This window comes from Epinephelus lanceolatus, chromosome 8 (assembly GCF_041903045.1).
Source record: "Epinephelus lanceolatus isolate andai-2023 chromosome 8, ASM4190304v1, whole genome shotgun sequence".
NCBI lineage: Eukaryota > Metazoa > Chordata > Actinopteri > Perciformes > Serranidae > Epinephelus > Epinephelus lanceolatus.
In genome coordinates, this window is record NC_135741.1 from 7,123,817 (window position 1) to 7,140,521 (window position 16,705).

General features: G+C 39.9%; 2 protein-coding genes across 2 annotated transcripts in view; one reads left to right on the forward strand and one right to left on the reverse strand.

The window, feature by feature from the left end:
• gdi1 (GDP dissociation inhibitor 1) overlaps nt 1-4,596 on the reverse strand; it is a 10,306-nt gene extending 5,710 nt beyond the window's left edge. The window contains exons 1-7 of the mRNA XM_033628628.2: nt 4,287-4,596; nt 3,344-3,451; nt 3,028-3,127; nt 2,741-2,875; nt 2,449-2,647; nt 299-430; nt 104-203 (exon numbers count right to left, since the gene is read on the reverse strand). Coding sequence (XP_033484519.1) covers nt 104-203; nt 299-430; nt 2,449-2,647; nt 2,741-2,875; nt 3,028-3,127; nt 3,344-3,451; nt 4,287-4,331 — 819 coding nt within the window. The 5' untranslated portion in view covers nt 4,332-4,596. The remainder of the gene's footprint in view (nt 1-103; nt 204-298; nt 431-2,448; nt 2,648-2,740; nt 2,876-3,027; nt 3,128-3,343; nt 3,452-4,286) is intronic.
• A 3,672-nt stretch (nt 4,597-8,268) lies between these two features.
• On the forward strand, nt 8,269-16,648 carry LOC117258991 (V-type proton ATPase subunit S1-like). Its single transcript, XM_033630258.2, has 10 exons — nt 8,269-8,437; nt 10,003-10,123; nt 10,879-10,953; nt 11,046-11,239; nt 11,353-11,390; nt 11,500-11,585; nt 11,740-11,966; nt 12,057-12,092; nt 14,309-14,546; nt 14,694-16,648. The coding sequence occupies exons 1-10, from the start codon at nt 8,316-8,318 to the stop codon at nt 14,904-14,906; spliced, it is 1,350 nt and encodes a 449-aa protein (XP_033486149.1). The 5' UTR covers nt 8,269-8,315; the 3' UTR covers nt 14,907-16,648.
• Nucleotides 16,649-16,705: the final 57 nt, after the last annotated feature.

The following is a 16,705-nucleotide window of genomic DNA, read 5'->3' on the forward strand; positions in this document are numbered from 1 at the left end:
GGCGATGACACAAAAAGGACTTAATTTTCTTATCTGCTCTGCGTGAATAAACTTAACGACTGATGCATAAATCTGCATAATCGCGGACAATAAATCAGCATACCTCGCCCTCAGACTTCACTCCGATCACGTGGCCGCCTTCCATCACTATCTCATCCACTGGTTTGTTCAGCATGTAGGTCCCTCCGTAGATTGCACTCAATCTAAAACGACAAGCGAATAAGAGCTGGTTTGCACTTCTGTATTTACTATTTTAGACGAGCTGTATCTAACAAGTAATATACAGACAGAAACTAACCTGGCAAATCCCTGTGGCAGCTCTCCCAGACCATACAGGGGGTAGAGGTAGGGGCTCTTCCCATACCGCGCCAGTGATTCACTGTACAGCTTGATACGATTGATCGTCTCCAAACAGGGAACATCAAGATAGCTTAAGGAGAACAGAGAACAAGATAATGAATGAGAATGACAGACAGACAAAAACTAAATCTTAGTCTGCACACTTATTGCTGGGTGGTCAATTTAAAACAATGAGCTGTATTTGACATCAGGCAGTCAGATACTACATTGGAGCTTTATTAAACCTTCATTTGAGCATATTAGTCATTAGGGCTGTACCATATAGTTCGAAGCTTTGAAGCTACATTCATAACACTGACATCTGAATTCCACTTTTTTTTTGTCTATTCATTCTGTTTAACCTTGGTATTTCTGCACAGTTGCAGACAAAGATTATGTTACACCAATACTTTTAGTATTATTAGAGTACAGACTTTACTGCTATGCAGATGATATGCAACTCTATGTCTGTAAGAACTGGATGTCCAAAAATGTCCTGCAGCTGAAAGACTCCAAATCAGAAACAACTAGAATCACCCCCTCTAGTCCCAGTACTACTATCAATAATCTCTAGTAGTCTAGGTCTGTGGTTCCCATGTAGTCCAACCACGCGGTCGTTATTTCGAGGTCTCACTGTTTAAAACATTCAGTGTCATACTTGAGGTTGGCCATGTCGTTGAGCTACTTTGCCATCTCTGTCAAGTAGCTGTCCGTTAGTCACTCACTCTACGGCAGGAAACAGCACTTAAAATAAAAGCTCTGTACTGGAAATGTACTGTGCATTAAAATAAAGTGTCTTTTTACAAACTCGACACAATTGCAAGTCACTTGCGGTCCATTCAAAATGGGCCCATGACCCACTTTTGGTTCGTGACCAACCAGTTCGGAACCACCGGTCTAGGTGATCTACCTAATAATATCAAAAAATAGGCCCATAACCTAGGTGTTATTTTGATGCTCAGGTGACTGAGGTGCTTCAGTCCTGCTTTGCCCGACTGAGACATTTAACAGATTTAGAGACGTTGATCCATGCTTTTATCTCCTCCAGACTTGATTGCTGCACACACTTTATTTAGCATCAGAGAGCGAAACAAAGACTGCAAGGCTTTTAAATTGTCCTAAGAGAGGCCACCACATCACATCAACCCTTGCTGGTTACCTGTGAGTTTAAGAATTGATGTTAAGGTTTTAAAGCCTTGCATTGTCAGGCTCCTGCCTACAGCTTTGATCTGCTAATTCCCTTATGAGCCTGATCGCTGCCTGAGATCCTCAAACAAGACTTTACTAATGGTTCCAAAATCCCGACTTGTCACTAAAGGTGACAGAGCGTTTGCTGTCAGGGATCCTCAGCTGTGCCTGTGGATCCCTGACAGACAAACTCAGTGACCTCTTTTAAATCTCTTCTGGCTTTTCCTTAACTGATGCTATTTACTGTTACTATTTGTACTATTTTATCCTGTTTTATATCTTGTTCATGTTTTCTTATCTTTATTATTGTTTTATTGTTAAGTGCTTAGTAATGCTGGGAAAGGTGCTCTATTATAAAGTTATTATTATTACCATTAGTATTTTTAGAAATCAATTCCAGAGTGGTGGCTGTGTAGGATTATTTCTGATCCAAACAGTTCCAATAATCTAGAGCGCTGCAGAGCCCAAAAGTCCAAATTTATTGAAAAAAGACAGATGTCATAATTTCCAAAACTCAAGAATATTCTGCTTCCATTCATATTTGTTGGCATTTACTGCGGCCAAAAACCTGTTTGCTCCTCTGCCTGCTGCACACAAAGGGAGGCATTCATCTGTATCAACAGGGTGGTCTAGCTGCACCATAAATTACATTTATTCATTAAAGAAAGTTGATTTAATAAACACAGACTACCTCATTAAATCCAATGAACCATGCTATTCAATTTGAGGATTTTGTTTCAGAATTTTTAAAAGGGTTATGTGTCATCAAATACGACATTGGGCGCTTAATTCAAACCTTAATAGATGCTTCAAATGTAAAAAAAGAAGTAACATCTGGTACAGTTGTAGTAATTACATAAAAGTCATGAACCCAGCTAACAAAAGACTCGCTGATGTTTGACATCCTGCTGTTGATCTTACTCATCTGTCCTGTAGAGGGCCAGGGCGTGGCCGGTGAAGTCAATGACATCCTGGCCGAGGTCAAACTTCTTGTAAACATCCCTCATCGTTGTGGTTTTGGGGTCCACGCCCTCGAAGGTCTTCGGGTCATTCTCGTCGAAGTTGGCCACAAAGACTAAGAACTTCCGAAACCTTCGCTTCTCAAACATTCCCATCAGATCTGTGAATTCAAACAGAGGCGTTATGATGTAACACCCTGACTTAAACGTGATTCAATTACTCTTGATATCTTAGACGTGTTTGAGCGGCTTACTTGAAGCTAGTGCCTCGGTCTCGGTCGACGGCACCTTGTAGATCTTTCCTCCTTTGTACACAAAGCTTCCCTCCACGACTTTGAAGTCCAGGTACCGTGTCACTTCTGTGTATAGCAGCATCTTCACAAGCTGACCTGCAGTCACACAGACGGACACATGTTACACCTCATTATTTAGCATCAGACATTCTCCCTTAAAAGCATAAAGACATCCTAATAATGTACCAATTGTCCAGAGTCAGTTTTATTCATTCCTTTACATGTAAACTCAGTGATGCGGCACTGACCGTTGGCCATGAGAAACTTGGGGATGAGGTCAACATTCCAGTCCCGTCCTCTGCCCATCGACTCGGGCGGGCTATCTGGAAGGTTGAAGCGCTTGTACAGCTGTGGGGAAGAAAAAAAAAAGTAAAGTCAGTGATGAGAAACATAACCAACATCCTGTGATGATGAAATCTATGGAGCTGACAGAAGCTAAAGCATTACGCTGGATGAGCAAATGAAGACGGCAGCTGATGCACAATGGCACTGGAAGTAAAATGAGATGTACTGAGGGATATAAAATGTATTGATTGGCTTTTATAGATCCCAGGAGCCCTTTACCTCCTCCAGAGGGGTGATGGAGGAGCTTTCGCCTCCGTAGTAGGGGTTCCTGTCCATGTGCAGGACCTTTTTCCCGTTCACGGACATGATCCCGGACAGAATGCATTCCTGTGTGACACAAGATTTAACATCACCATCAATTTGAAAAATGAGGGTGGAGCTGTCTTTAAAGGAGAGAGGCAGATTTAATAGAAGACATGAATACAAGTTAAGAGATGTTCACAGAAGGCTGCAGGGAGGGCAGAAGGAGCGGTGTGCGCATGCGCGAATAAACCGTTTCACCCATATGTATCTACTGTAATAATAATAATGATAATAATAATAATAAATAATGGCAATAATGTGTGTTCTTGAGAGCAATATCCGCATGACATTATCACATCATTAAATACTGACTATCGTGGCTGCTCATTGACAGAAATGATATTTGATACCTGTTATAAAACTACAAAACGTCGACTTTAATGCGCCTGAACCCTCGATTAACATCACAAATGCACCGTGGCGTGTTTCTGCCGCATTGGGTGTGTAAGTGGAGGCAATTGCGGCGAGTGTAGCAGCAGTGAAGGGGCTCAGTCATTTAATAAACCCGTGCTCAGGCCTGCGCCAACCTCAGGATGGAGGCCTGTCTGTGCAAAGAGGACCATGACACACTGGGGTTACGCCTAAAAGATGCTACAGGGTGTAACACAACGCTGGAGCCGGCTGTGAGGACAATAAAATAACTCCCGGGCGTCATGTTTGCTTCCTGTCATGCACGAACAGGTCGAAGTACATTTGGTCACATTTCTCTTATCATCATTTTGTAATGTCACAAGCACACAGGGGGATGCAGGAGGCGTTCACGGCTCGGGAAAGATAAGAGGATAAAACGGCTGCAATAAAAATGGAAGCTCACACAATCTGTTTTTTGTCTCTCTGCAAATGAGGCTTGACTACTTACTGTGAGTCCGGTGCCCAAAACGATCACATCATATTCCTCATCCATGTTGTATCACCGCCTCTCCCGTCTCGCCCTCTTTTTGCCTTGAGAAATGAAGGGTATTGAAGGAAAGAATCACCCGTGAGTCCACAAAAACCGGGCTGCTCGGCTCCCTGTTTTCTGCCCGCGTGCTCTAAACGGCTCGTTCAAAGTGGAATATTATTTATTAATCATTAGGCATTAATGACCAATGGAATAAACTGTCCACACTGTCACCGGCGAGGACGACCAAAGATGGCCCTGATCGTGGAGCACTCTAGAACAATGTCAGTGCGCGTCGGGAAGTAGTGCGCATCCTCCTTCTCTCTTCCCATTTGGCCAACACAATGGACTCAAACTGTAAAGCTGGCTGTGAGAGGAAACCCGGCTCTCAGCTGGCTTTATCGAGCGATTATACGCATTTTTAGTTTCGTTTTATACTTTGACTCGGAGTTTAGGAATTTTTGGGGCGTTTTAAATAATTTTAGTCCAAGTGTGTACGTTCTGTTTTCTTTTCTATCCTTCCTTTCCAGTTGTAGGCGCAGCGTTGCGCGGATGCAGGCAGTGGTATCCCTCCGCCGCCACAGCTGTGTGGATGGGAGTTGCTTTCACTGAGTGAACACACGCAGGCTGTTTTCAATAGAAACAAAAACTGTTCAAAACTTTAAATTCTTAGCTTGTTTGTCTCTGTTTCACAGTGTTTATATATGTGTGTCATATATGGATGTTAGGACATGAAGACACGAGGGGGTGATATGCTCAAATTTAAGAGTGTATCAGCACCATGGACAGTTGCCAGGTGTACCTGTCATTCATTGATAAAGAGCAGTTCAGCTGCAACATACACTCTGTCTGTGTGTGTGTGGCACATTCAGTATCATGACAGCTTGTTTTTATAGCTTAAAATATTTTGTCATGTACTTAAGTATACACTAACAAGCATTAGCTAATGGTGGAAGAAGTATTCCAGTCATTTACCCAAGTAAAAGTATTAATATGTCACTGTAAAAATACTTTTTCATGTAAAAGTCCTGCATTAAAAATACTACTCACTTAAAAGTTTTTAAAAATTATACATTTTTCAACTATCTGTTCAATAAGTTTTCAACATTATACAAAAAGAAAAGAATATATAGAATATCAAATGAATGAGTGTTTACAAGTCCTGTCTTTTCTTTAAAATAAATACATGCATGGTGACAAGTGGTATTAAAGCAAATGGAAAATTATAACACACTCACACACATACAAAAATAAGTAAATAGGAACACAAACAGCGACTAAATAATAATGATAATAAAACTTCAAGTACTTAAAACAAAAGTATTTGATGCAGAAAATGTCACCTGTGACTGTTATACTATTATATTTTATACCATTAGATTATCATTGGTGGAATAAGTATTTAGATCCTTTACTTGAGTAAAAGTTCAAATACCACAGAGTAAAAATACTGTTACAAGTTAAAATCCTGCCCTGAAAAAGTTACTCACCTAAAAGTATGAAAAAATTAAGGAAAATATACTTAAAGTATTAAAAGTAAAAAAAAATAAGTGATGTCAAAAATGTCCCTTTTGACTGTAATACTATTATATATTACATCATTAGATTATCACTGGTGAAATAATTATTTAGTTGGGGCGGCAGTAGCTCAGTCCATAGGGACTTGGGTTGGGAACCGGAGGGTCGCCTGTTCAAGTCCCCGTCCAGACCAAAATATGGAGCGTGGACTGGTAGCTGGAGAGGTGCCAGTTCACCTCCTGGGCACTGCCGAGGTGCCCCTGAGCAAGGCACCGAACCCCACAACTGCTCGGAGCGCCTGTCATGGGCACTCTGACATCTCTCCACTTAGTGCATGTATAGGTCCAGTTTGTGCATGTGTGTGTTTGGACCTATGTGTAATTGACAAGAGAGGGATTAATAAAGTATATAAAATTTAAAAAAAAATTAAAATTAGATCCTGTACTCAAGTAAAAGTACAAATACCACAGAGTCAAAATACTGTCACAAGTAAAAGTCCTGCATTACTCACGTAAAAGTATGTAAAAAATATATGGATACACTTTAAGTATTAAAAGTATCTAATGCAGAAAAAATGTCCCTTGAGTGTTGTGGTATTATATATTATATTGTTAGATTAAGTAATTAGATGTTTTACATAAATTAAAATATGAATACATCACTGTAAAAATACTGTTACAAGTTAAAATCCTGCATTGAAAAAGTTACTCACCTAGAAGTATAAAAAATATAAGGAAAATAAGTGTTAAAAGTATTTGATGCAGAAAAATGTCCCCATGTAACTGTTACACTATTATGTATTATGTCATTAGATTATCATTGGTGGAAAAAGTATTCAGATCCTTTCCAAGTAAAAAAAAGTGTACTAAAGTATATTTGATTTAAGTACACTTAGTATACTTCCATGAGCACATGATTAATATACTAAAACTGTGCTATTTTCAAGTGTACTAACAATGTGTTTAATACACTAATTATATGTCTTTGGTGCATCTAAAGACACACTAAAGTACAACTAAGTGACCATTAACATGCACTTAAATATACCTAAGTACATATTTTATTGCTCATTCTGTACTTTTAAAAAATATACTTTAACTTTTTTATTCTGGAAGAATTTTTCAATTATAATTTAAGTACACTTGAAATGCATAATGAATTATAATAAATTCTACTAAAAATATATATACTTTTTTAATATTTTAATTTAATTAAAAATAATGTTTTGTATATTATAAGTGTATTAGCAATTATCTGAAAAATGCATTGAAATATACTTTAAGTCTGATACTTTTTTTTTTTTTTAAGATATTTTTGAGGGCATTTTAGCCTTTAATTGATAGGAAAGCTAAGTATGAAAGGGGGGGGAGAGAGAGGGAATGACATGCAGCAAGGGGCCACAGGCTGGAGTCAAACCCGGGCCGCTGCGGCAACAGCCTTGTACATAGGGCGCCTGCTCTATCCAGTGAGCCACCCATCGACACCCCAAGTCTGATACAATTTAAGGCTCTCTAATAAGAATAGGATTCAAATATTTGTCAGAATTTGGAGCCCCATTCCAGACTACTTCAGGAGTGGTGGATTGTAATGGACTGAAAGTGTAACAGTAAACCCTCTATCGTTGTGTAGGCCCTATATGTATTTCACTTTACTAGTTATATTGAAGTCCTTGGACTTGTTTCTTGTTTTTCATCTTGTGAAGATATTTGTGACTGAGTTTTTAAGATGATGTACTGAGCTTTTGTTTTATATTAAAAATCCTAAACACGCTACTTCACCACTTTAAATTCCTGCATTCAAATCCTTACGATAAAAATATGTGTTATCAGCAAAATGCGCTTTAGGTAGACTATTAAGAGTAAAAAATACTCACTATGCAGTAAAATGGTCTCTGTCACGGTGTTTTACTGTGATATGTTTTATAATAATATGCAGCATTAAAGTGCATGAAGCATTATTTCCACCTTTTATACTGCTGATGAGTTTAATCTACAGCAATTAATCATGTTCTATAAGATTAGCATTTGTAAAAAGGTGTGAGATCATTTTCAGCTACGTGTTGATGCATTTTCCAGTCGATCAGAGAGGATTTTAAAGAGTTAATTTATCTTAAGAAATGGGAGAATTTCCTCAACACATAAAGGAACACTTCCTCCTTCAGTTTAACACAAACACTAGAGTTATGAATCACCAAATGTGGCACTAGCATTGCAGCAGTGGCGCTAAAAGGAAGTCCCTGGTGGCTAATGCTAGCCAGCTAATGTTCACACTGATTTTGAGTTGTAACGTGTCCAGGACAAAATGGACAGAGCTGCAGTGTGTGGCGGGTTCAGGAGAGCAGCTGTGGGCAGGGCATGTTTGTGCGGTGATGGGGCAGGGCAGCAGTGCAGAATGAAAGAAGAAGCCGGAAGTCGCGCGAGAGCACATGACTGTCATCCCGCTGTCAGCTGGTCTGCGTCACGTGAGCACAGCTTTGCGGAAAAACGAAAAATGGCAGGATCGAGGTGGTTGAGACGAGACAGATTAACGGCGTTTATCGCCTTTTTATTCGCCCTTTTCTCTACAGGGAGCTCCACTGCCCAAGTGCCGCTTCTCATGTGGTCCAATGACGGGTAATATTTTATTTTTAATCACGTATTTATCACGTAAACGTCACTTTTAACGGTCAGCGCGTACCGGCTGTTTGTCATGCTAATGTCATGCTAACACTTGTTGCTAACTGTGTTTGTGCTTGATTAGACTAGCTGGTTTAGCTTAAATTAATAGTTTCGAGGCTATAAACAAAATATGTGCTGTTTGTTTTCACCTACAAACCTTACAGTGTTTCTCAGTTGATTGTTACAATCGACAAATAAATATTAGGATTCTTAAAACACTGTGAAAACTGATATCCATAGCTAATTTCTCTCAATCAGATGCATTCATTTTCGCTTCCGTACACAATTTAATGCTCCAGTAATGCAGTGAGTTAGCCTCTGTGATCAAAATGGATCTGTATTACTCTCAGATGTTGTTATCACAGGGTTGGTAAGTAGCACCAGCAACCAGCCACCAGCCAGATGCTAGTAAAATACGCATGTGGCTGCTAGATTTGCTTCACTCACCAGCCAAAACAACAATGTTAATCTATTGAATGACTGCTAGATTTTGCAATCCACCTGCCACAGTGCTAGGTGAAAAAAAGCAAACTTCCAACCCTGGTTTATCAGCATGCTAATGTCATGTTTTGCCAAATATAATGCTAAAGAAATTGACAGTGATGATGCAGCATCACAAATAGAACTGATATGTACCTGTAAACTACAGTTACTTAAACAAACTTACACCACAGGCGATGAAACTGAGCAAACATAAGGAGCAGACACACATTAGTCAGGGACAACAGGCCGCTCATACGGAAGTAAAATATGAAAGAATAGTACTGCAAGAGGACATCACAGCTAGTTGAGGGTTTCACTTTGTCAACTTCTTCCACCACAAATATGATGGTTAGAGAGGAGCAACCAGCATGGCTGTGGCTACAGCATTGTCTTCTTGTTATACTGTTACACAAGTATGAGTTGCAAATTAACCACAGAGGAAATTTATGAATGTAGGACTTTGACTCAGAGCTCGAGTTTTGATGTTAACCATTCAGCTGGCTGTGGAGTTAATTTTACTTCCCTATTTGGTTACTGTAGCTAAGTGTGAATGAGAAATTAAATCCACAAATGCAGTTTTAGTGTGAATGTGTTACACTGACACAGTTCCTGTGATGTTTGACCTTTGATTTGGTGTCAGTGAGACACTGGTTGATGTATTTTGGTACATAAGTTAAATGTTATAATTGACAGGCCTTTTCAGAAATGATGATTGTACTTGAAGTGTATCTTCACCCCCAGGTCTCACTGCACCCACTGCATACTTTTGAAAAGCTAAGGGGGTGAGGCAGGAGTTGAGTAGAGGACATTCCTTAATTTAATGACATGGATAAGTCCCCACCAGTTGTATCTATGTCAGCACTGGTTTTGCAGAGTCCAGAGTTGATGTGGTTCATCACAGTGCAGTCACATCATTTAGTTTACAGCTCAAATAACATGTTTTAAGTGTGTAGTACCTCTTTAATATACTCACAGTTGCACCTGAGAACAGTTGTTTAAGATATCACAGTTTATCTTCATCTCTTCTGCATGTTCAGTTTACCACCACTGGCCTCACCTGCAGCTGGTCACATCACGTCCAATGAGCAGCTGTCTGCCTACCTCACCTCTGCCTTTGGTCACGGCCCCCACACTGTGCTGTTGTTCATGCAAGACAAGGTCAGTGTCCAAGACAGCAAATTCTTTATTCCTGCTCTGCAGCAAACGTGGTTACAGCCACTAAACAAATTGGAGCTGAGGGTGAAAAGTGTCAAGGAGAAGTCAGGGCAACTTTTTGTCTGTATAGCACATTTCAGGAGTAACACAGTTAAAAGTGCCCGGCGCAAAACATCAAAAACATTGAGATGGTGCAAAAGAAACACATTATAAAATGACATTTAAAAACAAGCTAAAAAGAATACAACTGGTATAAAATACAAGAACAAAAGTTACAGTGCAGTGTAAGAAATAAAGTCTTAAGCCTTGATTTAAAAAAACAGAGTTGCAGCAGACCTGCAGTTTTCTGGGAGTTTGTTTTAGATTTATGGTGCATAAGATACCCGTGAAAAGGACTTCTCTCTCTCAGCTTGTTCAGGTTTTCATAGATTTCACCATTCATCAGTTAGAAAGCCAGTCATTGGCTGTGTACATTGGGTAAAACAGGGTAGTAATGAGTCATGTGTAGTTGTGCTGCAGACCCATGTGACACTGTGTAACGGTCTTCTCACTCTGGTGTGACAATGAGCTTTGGCATTACTTCCCCTTTCACAGTTCCTCTGCAGCACATTGTTATCAGGTCTGTTCTCTGTGATTAATGGGATTGATGGATGTTTTGGTTGCATTAAATTTTTTGTCTTATTTACATGCAATTGGTTTCCCACTTCCCAGCTCGTGTTTTTGAATTGTGATATTGTGTCATCCTTGTTTGTGTCCAGTTAAGCAAAGACGACTTCACAGTCTTTGGTGGAGTGTTTGGAAACAAGCAGGACGGGGCCTTTCAAAACCTCAAGGTAGATTTTTATAACTCCACATATGAGCCCTAAATGAAGATGATTTGTGAGGCTGATGATACTGACAGTTCTTTCCACTCACTCCTCTTCAGGCTGCACTGCAGTCCTCTTCCTCGTCAGTGACGCTCCCTGCGTTAGAGTGGTCAGACGCCTCTGTCGTCCTGGCTCTGCTGCAAGAGAAGCTCGGTGTCTCACCACTGCTTGTGGATGCAGAAACTCTGTCACATCTCAGCATCAACACATCTGCCAGCAATCTGCTGCTCATCAATCTCCCTTATTGTACAGGGTAAGACTTGTGCTCTGCAGCGTATCTGTCAGTGTAAGTTTAAGTTTCATTTTCCTTTTAAACTCTGCAAAAAATTGACTTTGTTTTTTTTTTTTTCTTTTTTCATTATATAGCGTGGACAAGCCTTGCAAGGAAGTCCTGCACAAAAATGGTATGTGTTAAATGTTTATGAATTTCATAATGGAAAATTAAAAGCATTTTTGCCACTGTTTAATATATTTTTAACAATGTGTAACTTCAGTGTATTTTGCTTTCAACAGATGAAATCATCGGGAAAGTTCTCAGTGTTATGAAAGACAAAAATGTCCTGTACACTGCAATGTACACAGGACTCCGGCCGTCACGAGTAAGATATCCTGTACCACAGTTATACAATATTTATTTATTTGTGACGAATTCTGTCCTCGCCCAACATCATCTGCAGTAAAAAAAATCAAACACACCTGTCCCATGAAGTCATAAAGCGTTATGATATTGATTTTGATTACTTACCTCTGCAGGTGATTTCAGAGACGTCTATGTCCCACCAGCACGCGGGGCGGACCTTGCTCCAAGCACCTGTGATTGATGTCAAAGCGCCCATCATATTTAACATGTCGGGTAACCCTTGCATAATGCTCTGGGTTCAGAATCTCAATGTCAGCGTCACTCCGGATCGACAGTGGATCGACCTCGCCACACAAACACCTTCTTTGACAGGATCCATGTGCAACGCCAGCAGCTCACTGTGAGATGGCCTGCAGTTTTTTTGTGCTTGTTCAAGAGAAACTTTTCAAGAGAATGGAAATTTAAATCTTTCCTTCTTTTTTCACTTTAGGCTTGTCCTCAGTTATGCATCAGGCTTTACTCTAAGGTAAGATGATAAACTGCTAATTTAAAGGAATAGTTAGACATTTTGGGAAATTGGCTCACTGTCTTTCTTATAAAGAGTTAAGGCCCTGACACACCAAGCTGACAGTCGGCTATTGGTTGATATCTGACTGTCGGTGAGCATCTGTGGCCCTCGTCACTGTGGTGTGTCTGCACTGTTGGCTCTTGTCTGCACTAGTTGGCTTTTTTACCACTGATTCAGCATGTTGAATTGGCATCAGTGACAGCAGAGCCTGTCGGTGACAGGCAGTTCAATTCAGCGCATGGGAAGAGAAACTGAAATGAGGAAAGTAAACAAAGAGCTGAAGTCAAGAGGGAGTAAGATAAAAAAAAAAGTGTTGTAATGTGCTAACTAGCGTCAAGACAGTTTTTCAGGATCCCTTTGTAAATGACGAATACAGACTACCACTGGTTGCTGGTATGGAGAGTTAGCTCCTCTCACACGAGTGCAGAATGTATGTGTTGGTTGGCCGTCAAATTCTTTGCAATGTGTTTGACGCAGTAGCAGGCCTTCATTGCCGCTAGTTCTCTGAAGTCAGTTTGTTGTGTCTGAACATTAATACTTCTCTTATAGCTGTCAGTTATATACGATGCCCAAGCCAGTTAGTTTAGCTTAGCTTAGCACAGAGACTGGAAACTGTCATCCAATCTCTGTCCCAAGGTGGCAAAATCCTCTTCCTCCACCTCTAAAGTTCACTTACAGGTCATATCTCGTTTGTTTAATCCAAACAACAACAGAAATGTAAAAATTTCCTTTCTTGGCCAGCTGTCACTCCACTGCGCCTGGCCAAGAAAGAGTCCCGCACGTAACCCCTGTAAAACCTCTGTCATACAACACTACACAGATTAAACAAACAATATGTTAAGTGTTGATAATCAGTTTAGAGGTGCTGGCAGGTAGATTTGTAAACCTTCAGACAGACTCAGGCTAGCCATTTCCCCATTTCAAGTCTTTATGCTAAGCTAAGCTAACCAGCTGCTGAATGCAGTGTCATATTTAAAGGACACATCTAAGAGTGGTATTGATCTTCTCATCTGACTTTTGGAAAGACGTCTAACAAGCATATTTCCAACAATGTTTAACTATTCCTTTGATTATTTGTTTATATTTCCAAAAAATTATTTCAAATCTTTAAGTGATTCTCTGTTATGGTAAAAATTTGCGATTTGAAAAAACATCATCTTTAGGTATTATGCATTAAGACTCAAAAACGCAGGTTTCATTGTGTTCTCAGTAGGGCTGCTCCCAACTAAGGATTTTCCTAGTCGGCCAATAGTCGTCATTTAGGGCCATCAGTCGACTAGTCACCCGCATGTTTACGATATTAATTTAATTATTAGATGATATATTTTGGGTGGGGCAACACAATGGTTTGAGTTGAAGGTGTGAGAAAGAATAGTATCAGTAACATTGTTAACACTGTGCTACATTACAGAGAAATACAAAACCGTACTAATGAACCTTCATTAATATAGGCCTATATTTTATCTACAAGTGCACATCACACACTGAGCGAGCCATCTGTTAATGATGCTGTGGACTAATGGGCATGTAGCTACTTCGATGTTTCAGATGATACGTCATGTTTGTAGTCGACCAATGAAGATGAGTTTACATATCACCTTGGGTTCGTCCTTCACCTTCTCAAAATGATCCCACACTTTGGATTTCCTGACCGACATGTTACTAACTAGCCTGTGGAAGAACCGCAGGTACCAGCCCTGGAAATTAACCTGACTCCTGTCTGACTGCTGAGCGTGGACACTTCCTGTGTCTGTCCTTTCAAATTAAACTCCCACATGGTCCAGTCAGATAGGTTTGGATTTATTTTGACACTCAGTTACCTGGTCGACTAACATTTGGTCGACTATCAGGGAGCAGTCATAGTTTTCAGGGTCTTTAATCTTTGAAAATGCTGGATCACTCAGGCTCAGCATTAAAGTAAACCATATTCTTCAGAGTAATTCACTTTTAGGCTACGTTTTTTTTTTTGTTGAATATTAAAGTGTGCCAAGGTAGTGCCATGTGTTGTTGTCTACCTCAATCTTCAGTCTGTTTTTTTGGAAGGGTGTAATTTCCTGAACAATTTGACCATAGATTAATGAATAACAATAGTTTAAATCTGTCACAGTTCTAGTGATGAATACTTCTTTCCCTCTGATATGCTGTGATTAAGATGCTCCTCTGTTCATCTCCAGTTTTTCCATGAGTCAGCGGCTTTATCCTGTGTCTGCACGGAACTGGTTCACCCTGGACTCTGTGCAGCTGCAGTTCAACGGTACAAATGTAACTTTCTTCGGGGCCCGCTACATCTACGCCCCTGCAGAGTACTCCTTCCACTGCCAGTCCGTCACCAACTACATAGATCCTCTGCTAGTGACAAACAACACCAGCCCAAACATCCCAGACTGGAGGCTCAATTTTGTCGACTTCCAGGTACGACTAAAGCGCTGCGTTACACATCCTGCCAATCGATATTTCTGCAGCAGTGCATTAAGTACTTTTTTAATGGAGAGTTTTTAATAATCAGGTGTCTCTTAAGGCTTCCTGTTCATTGAATGTTTTATGTATTTTCTGATACAGATTCAAGGCTTCGGTTTGGCCAACGGAACAAACTTCTCCTATGCCAGTGACTGTGCAGGCTTCTTCACTCCAGGGATTTGGATGGGGCTTTTGACCTCACTGCTCATGCTGTTAATTTTCGTGTATGGTCTGCACATGATCATGCAGCTTAACACCATGGATCGATTCGACGACCCCAAAGGTCCATCGATATCAGTGCCTCAGACGGAGTGAAGTGCTCCTGGACACACACTCCTCAGTCCTTCAGTGCCTCCTCGGAGAGTCCCTCCTTGTCGTGTTACTTTTGTGTCTTTGGGCCTTTTTTCCTTTGAAGGTATTTGTCCGGCACATGGACGTTTCCTCTGATGTTCTCCCCTGTAGTTACTCTCCCAAATCTTTCCACAGCTGTCTTTGAGACACCCTAATCTTGCAAGGCACATTCCTTTTCATCTCGCCACATTTGCAAGTGCCAAAGTGGATGCACCTTTTTATACGAGTTGATTTCGAGTGCTAAAAGATGTTTTTGTGCCGCTGTTGGCCAGACACAGTGGCTGCCTTCCCTAAAATCATTTGCAATAATTTCTCGCACCAGAGAATGTCTTGTGTGCCAACATGAATGTGATTGCTGGATGCTGTGGGACCGTTTCAGACCTCACTTCTTACTTTTAAAACGTTTTTTCCAACTCGACTGTAATTTAAAGACTACTGGTTATGAAAGAAGTGCCTGTATATAAAGAGTAGATTGCTGTTTGTGACTGTGGAATTGCCTTACAAAGTATGAAAACCTTGGATTTAGCTCTGCACAGACAAATCCAACCCAAGTGCCACCACTTAAGGGACTGTTTGTTATTTATGAGGGGAAAGGGGGTGATGCAAAGAGGTCATAGTCAAATGTTGTTTTAAGCACTGGGGAGGGCCTTTTGTTTTTTATTTTGGCTTAGGGGAGAAGCATACAAAGTTAAACGGTTGTAATTTGTATTTATTTTACCGTAGATTTTTAAAGAAAACATGCAGGCAGGTTTGTAAGATATTTATCACAGCCAGAAGCTAAAAAAAGAGGAATTATTGTTGGATTTTCATATTTCCAACAGTCCTTGGTCACATGATGTCTGGCGAATACCTCCGTCAGGAAAAACAATAACTAAATCTGTGCTGAAAATAGTGATATTTAATCAAAATCACTTAATTCTACGTCTCATTTCAAATTTGGCTAACAGTTTGAACTACCGAACGGACGCGCGACACGAGTCAAAAACCAAGGCTTTTTCCAACTTCAGGGTCTATCTTCAATGTTTAATTTTAAACTTTCAAAAGCTAAAGGGTGAAGTTTTAAAAATCTAATAATTTTTGGTGGAGGGAGGGTCATGCATTTCCTGCCAGTCACGCAGGGAGGCTCAAGGAAAAATATTGGAGCTTTGGAAAGTCACCGTCCTCCTCCTCTGACAAGTAAAGAACAGTCCCTGAAAACAAAATTTTCATAAGAATATTTTATTTATGTAACAAAAAAAAAACTTTACCAGTTTACCACTTATAAAAAAAAAGAATATCAGTGCTTCAGTTCTGCTTTTGTTATTTTTTTTTTTTAATGTCAACATTGTCGGTGTTTAATTTTTAACTTTAAAACATCAAAGGGTAAATTTTAAAAATTAAATAAGTAATTTGCGTGGAGGGAGGGTCATGCATTTCCCACTAGTCACTCAGGGAGGCTTAAGGAAGAGCATTTAAGCTTCAGGGAGGGTCAAAATTCAAAACCCGAAGTCACCCTCCTCCTCTGATAAGTAAAGAACAGTCCCTAAAAAAAAAAAAAAAATTCTACACAATATTTATGTAGAAAACAGTTTACCACTTGCTTCAGGTTCATCAACAAATTTAATAACAGTGCCTCAATTCTGCTTTTGTTGAACTTATTAATGTGCAATTGCCATGAAGTGTACATTGTCTTTAAATGAAAATAAAGATATAATATTGTGATTTAACTGAGTTGTGTAATGTTTTGAAAGACGCACGCCAATCCAAGGAAACTATAAAGTTTC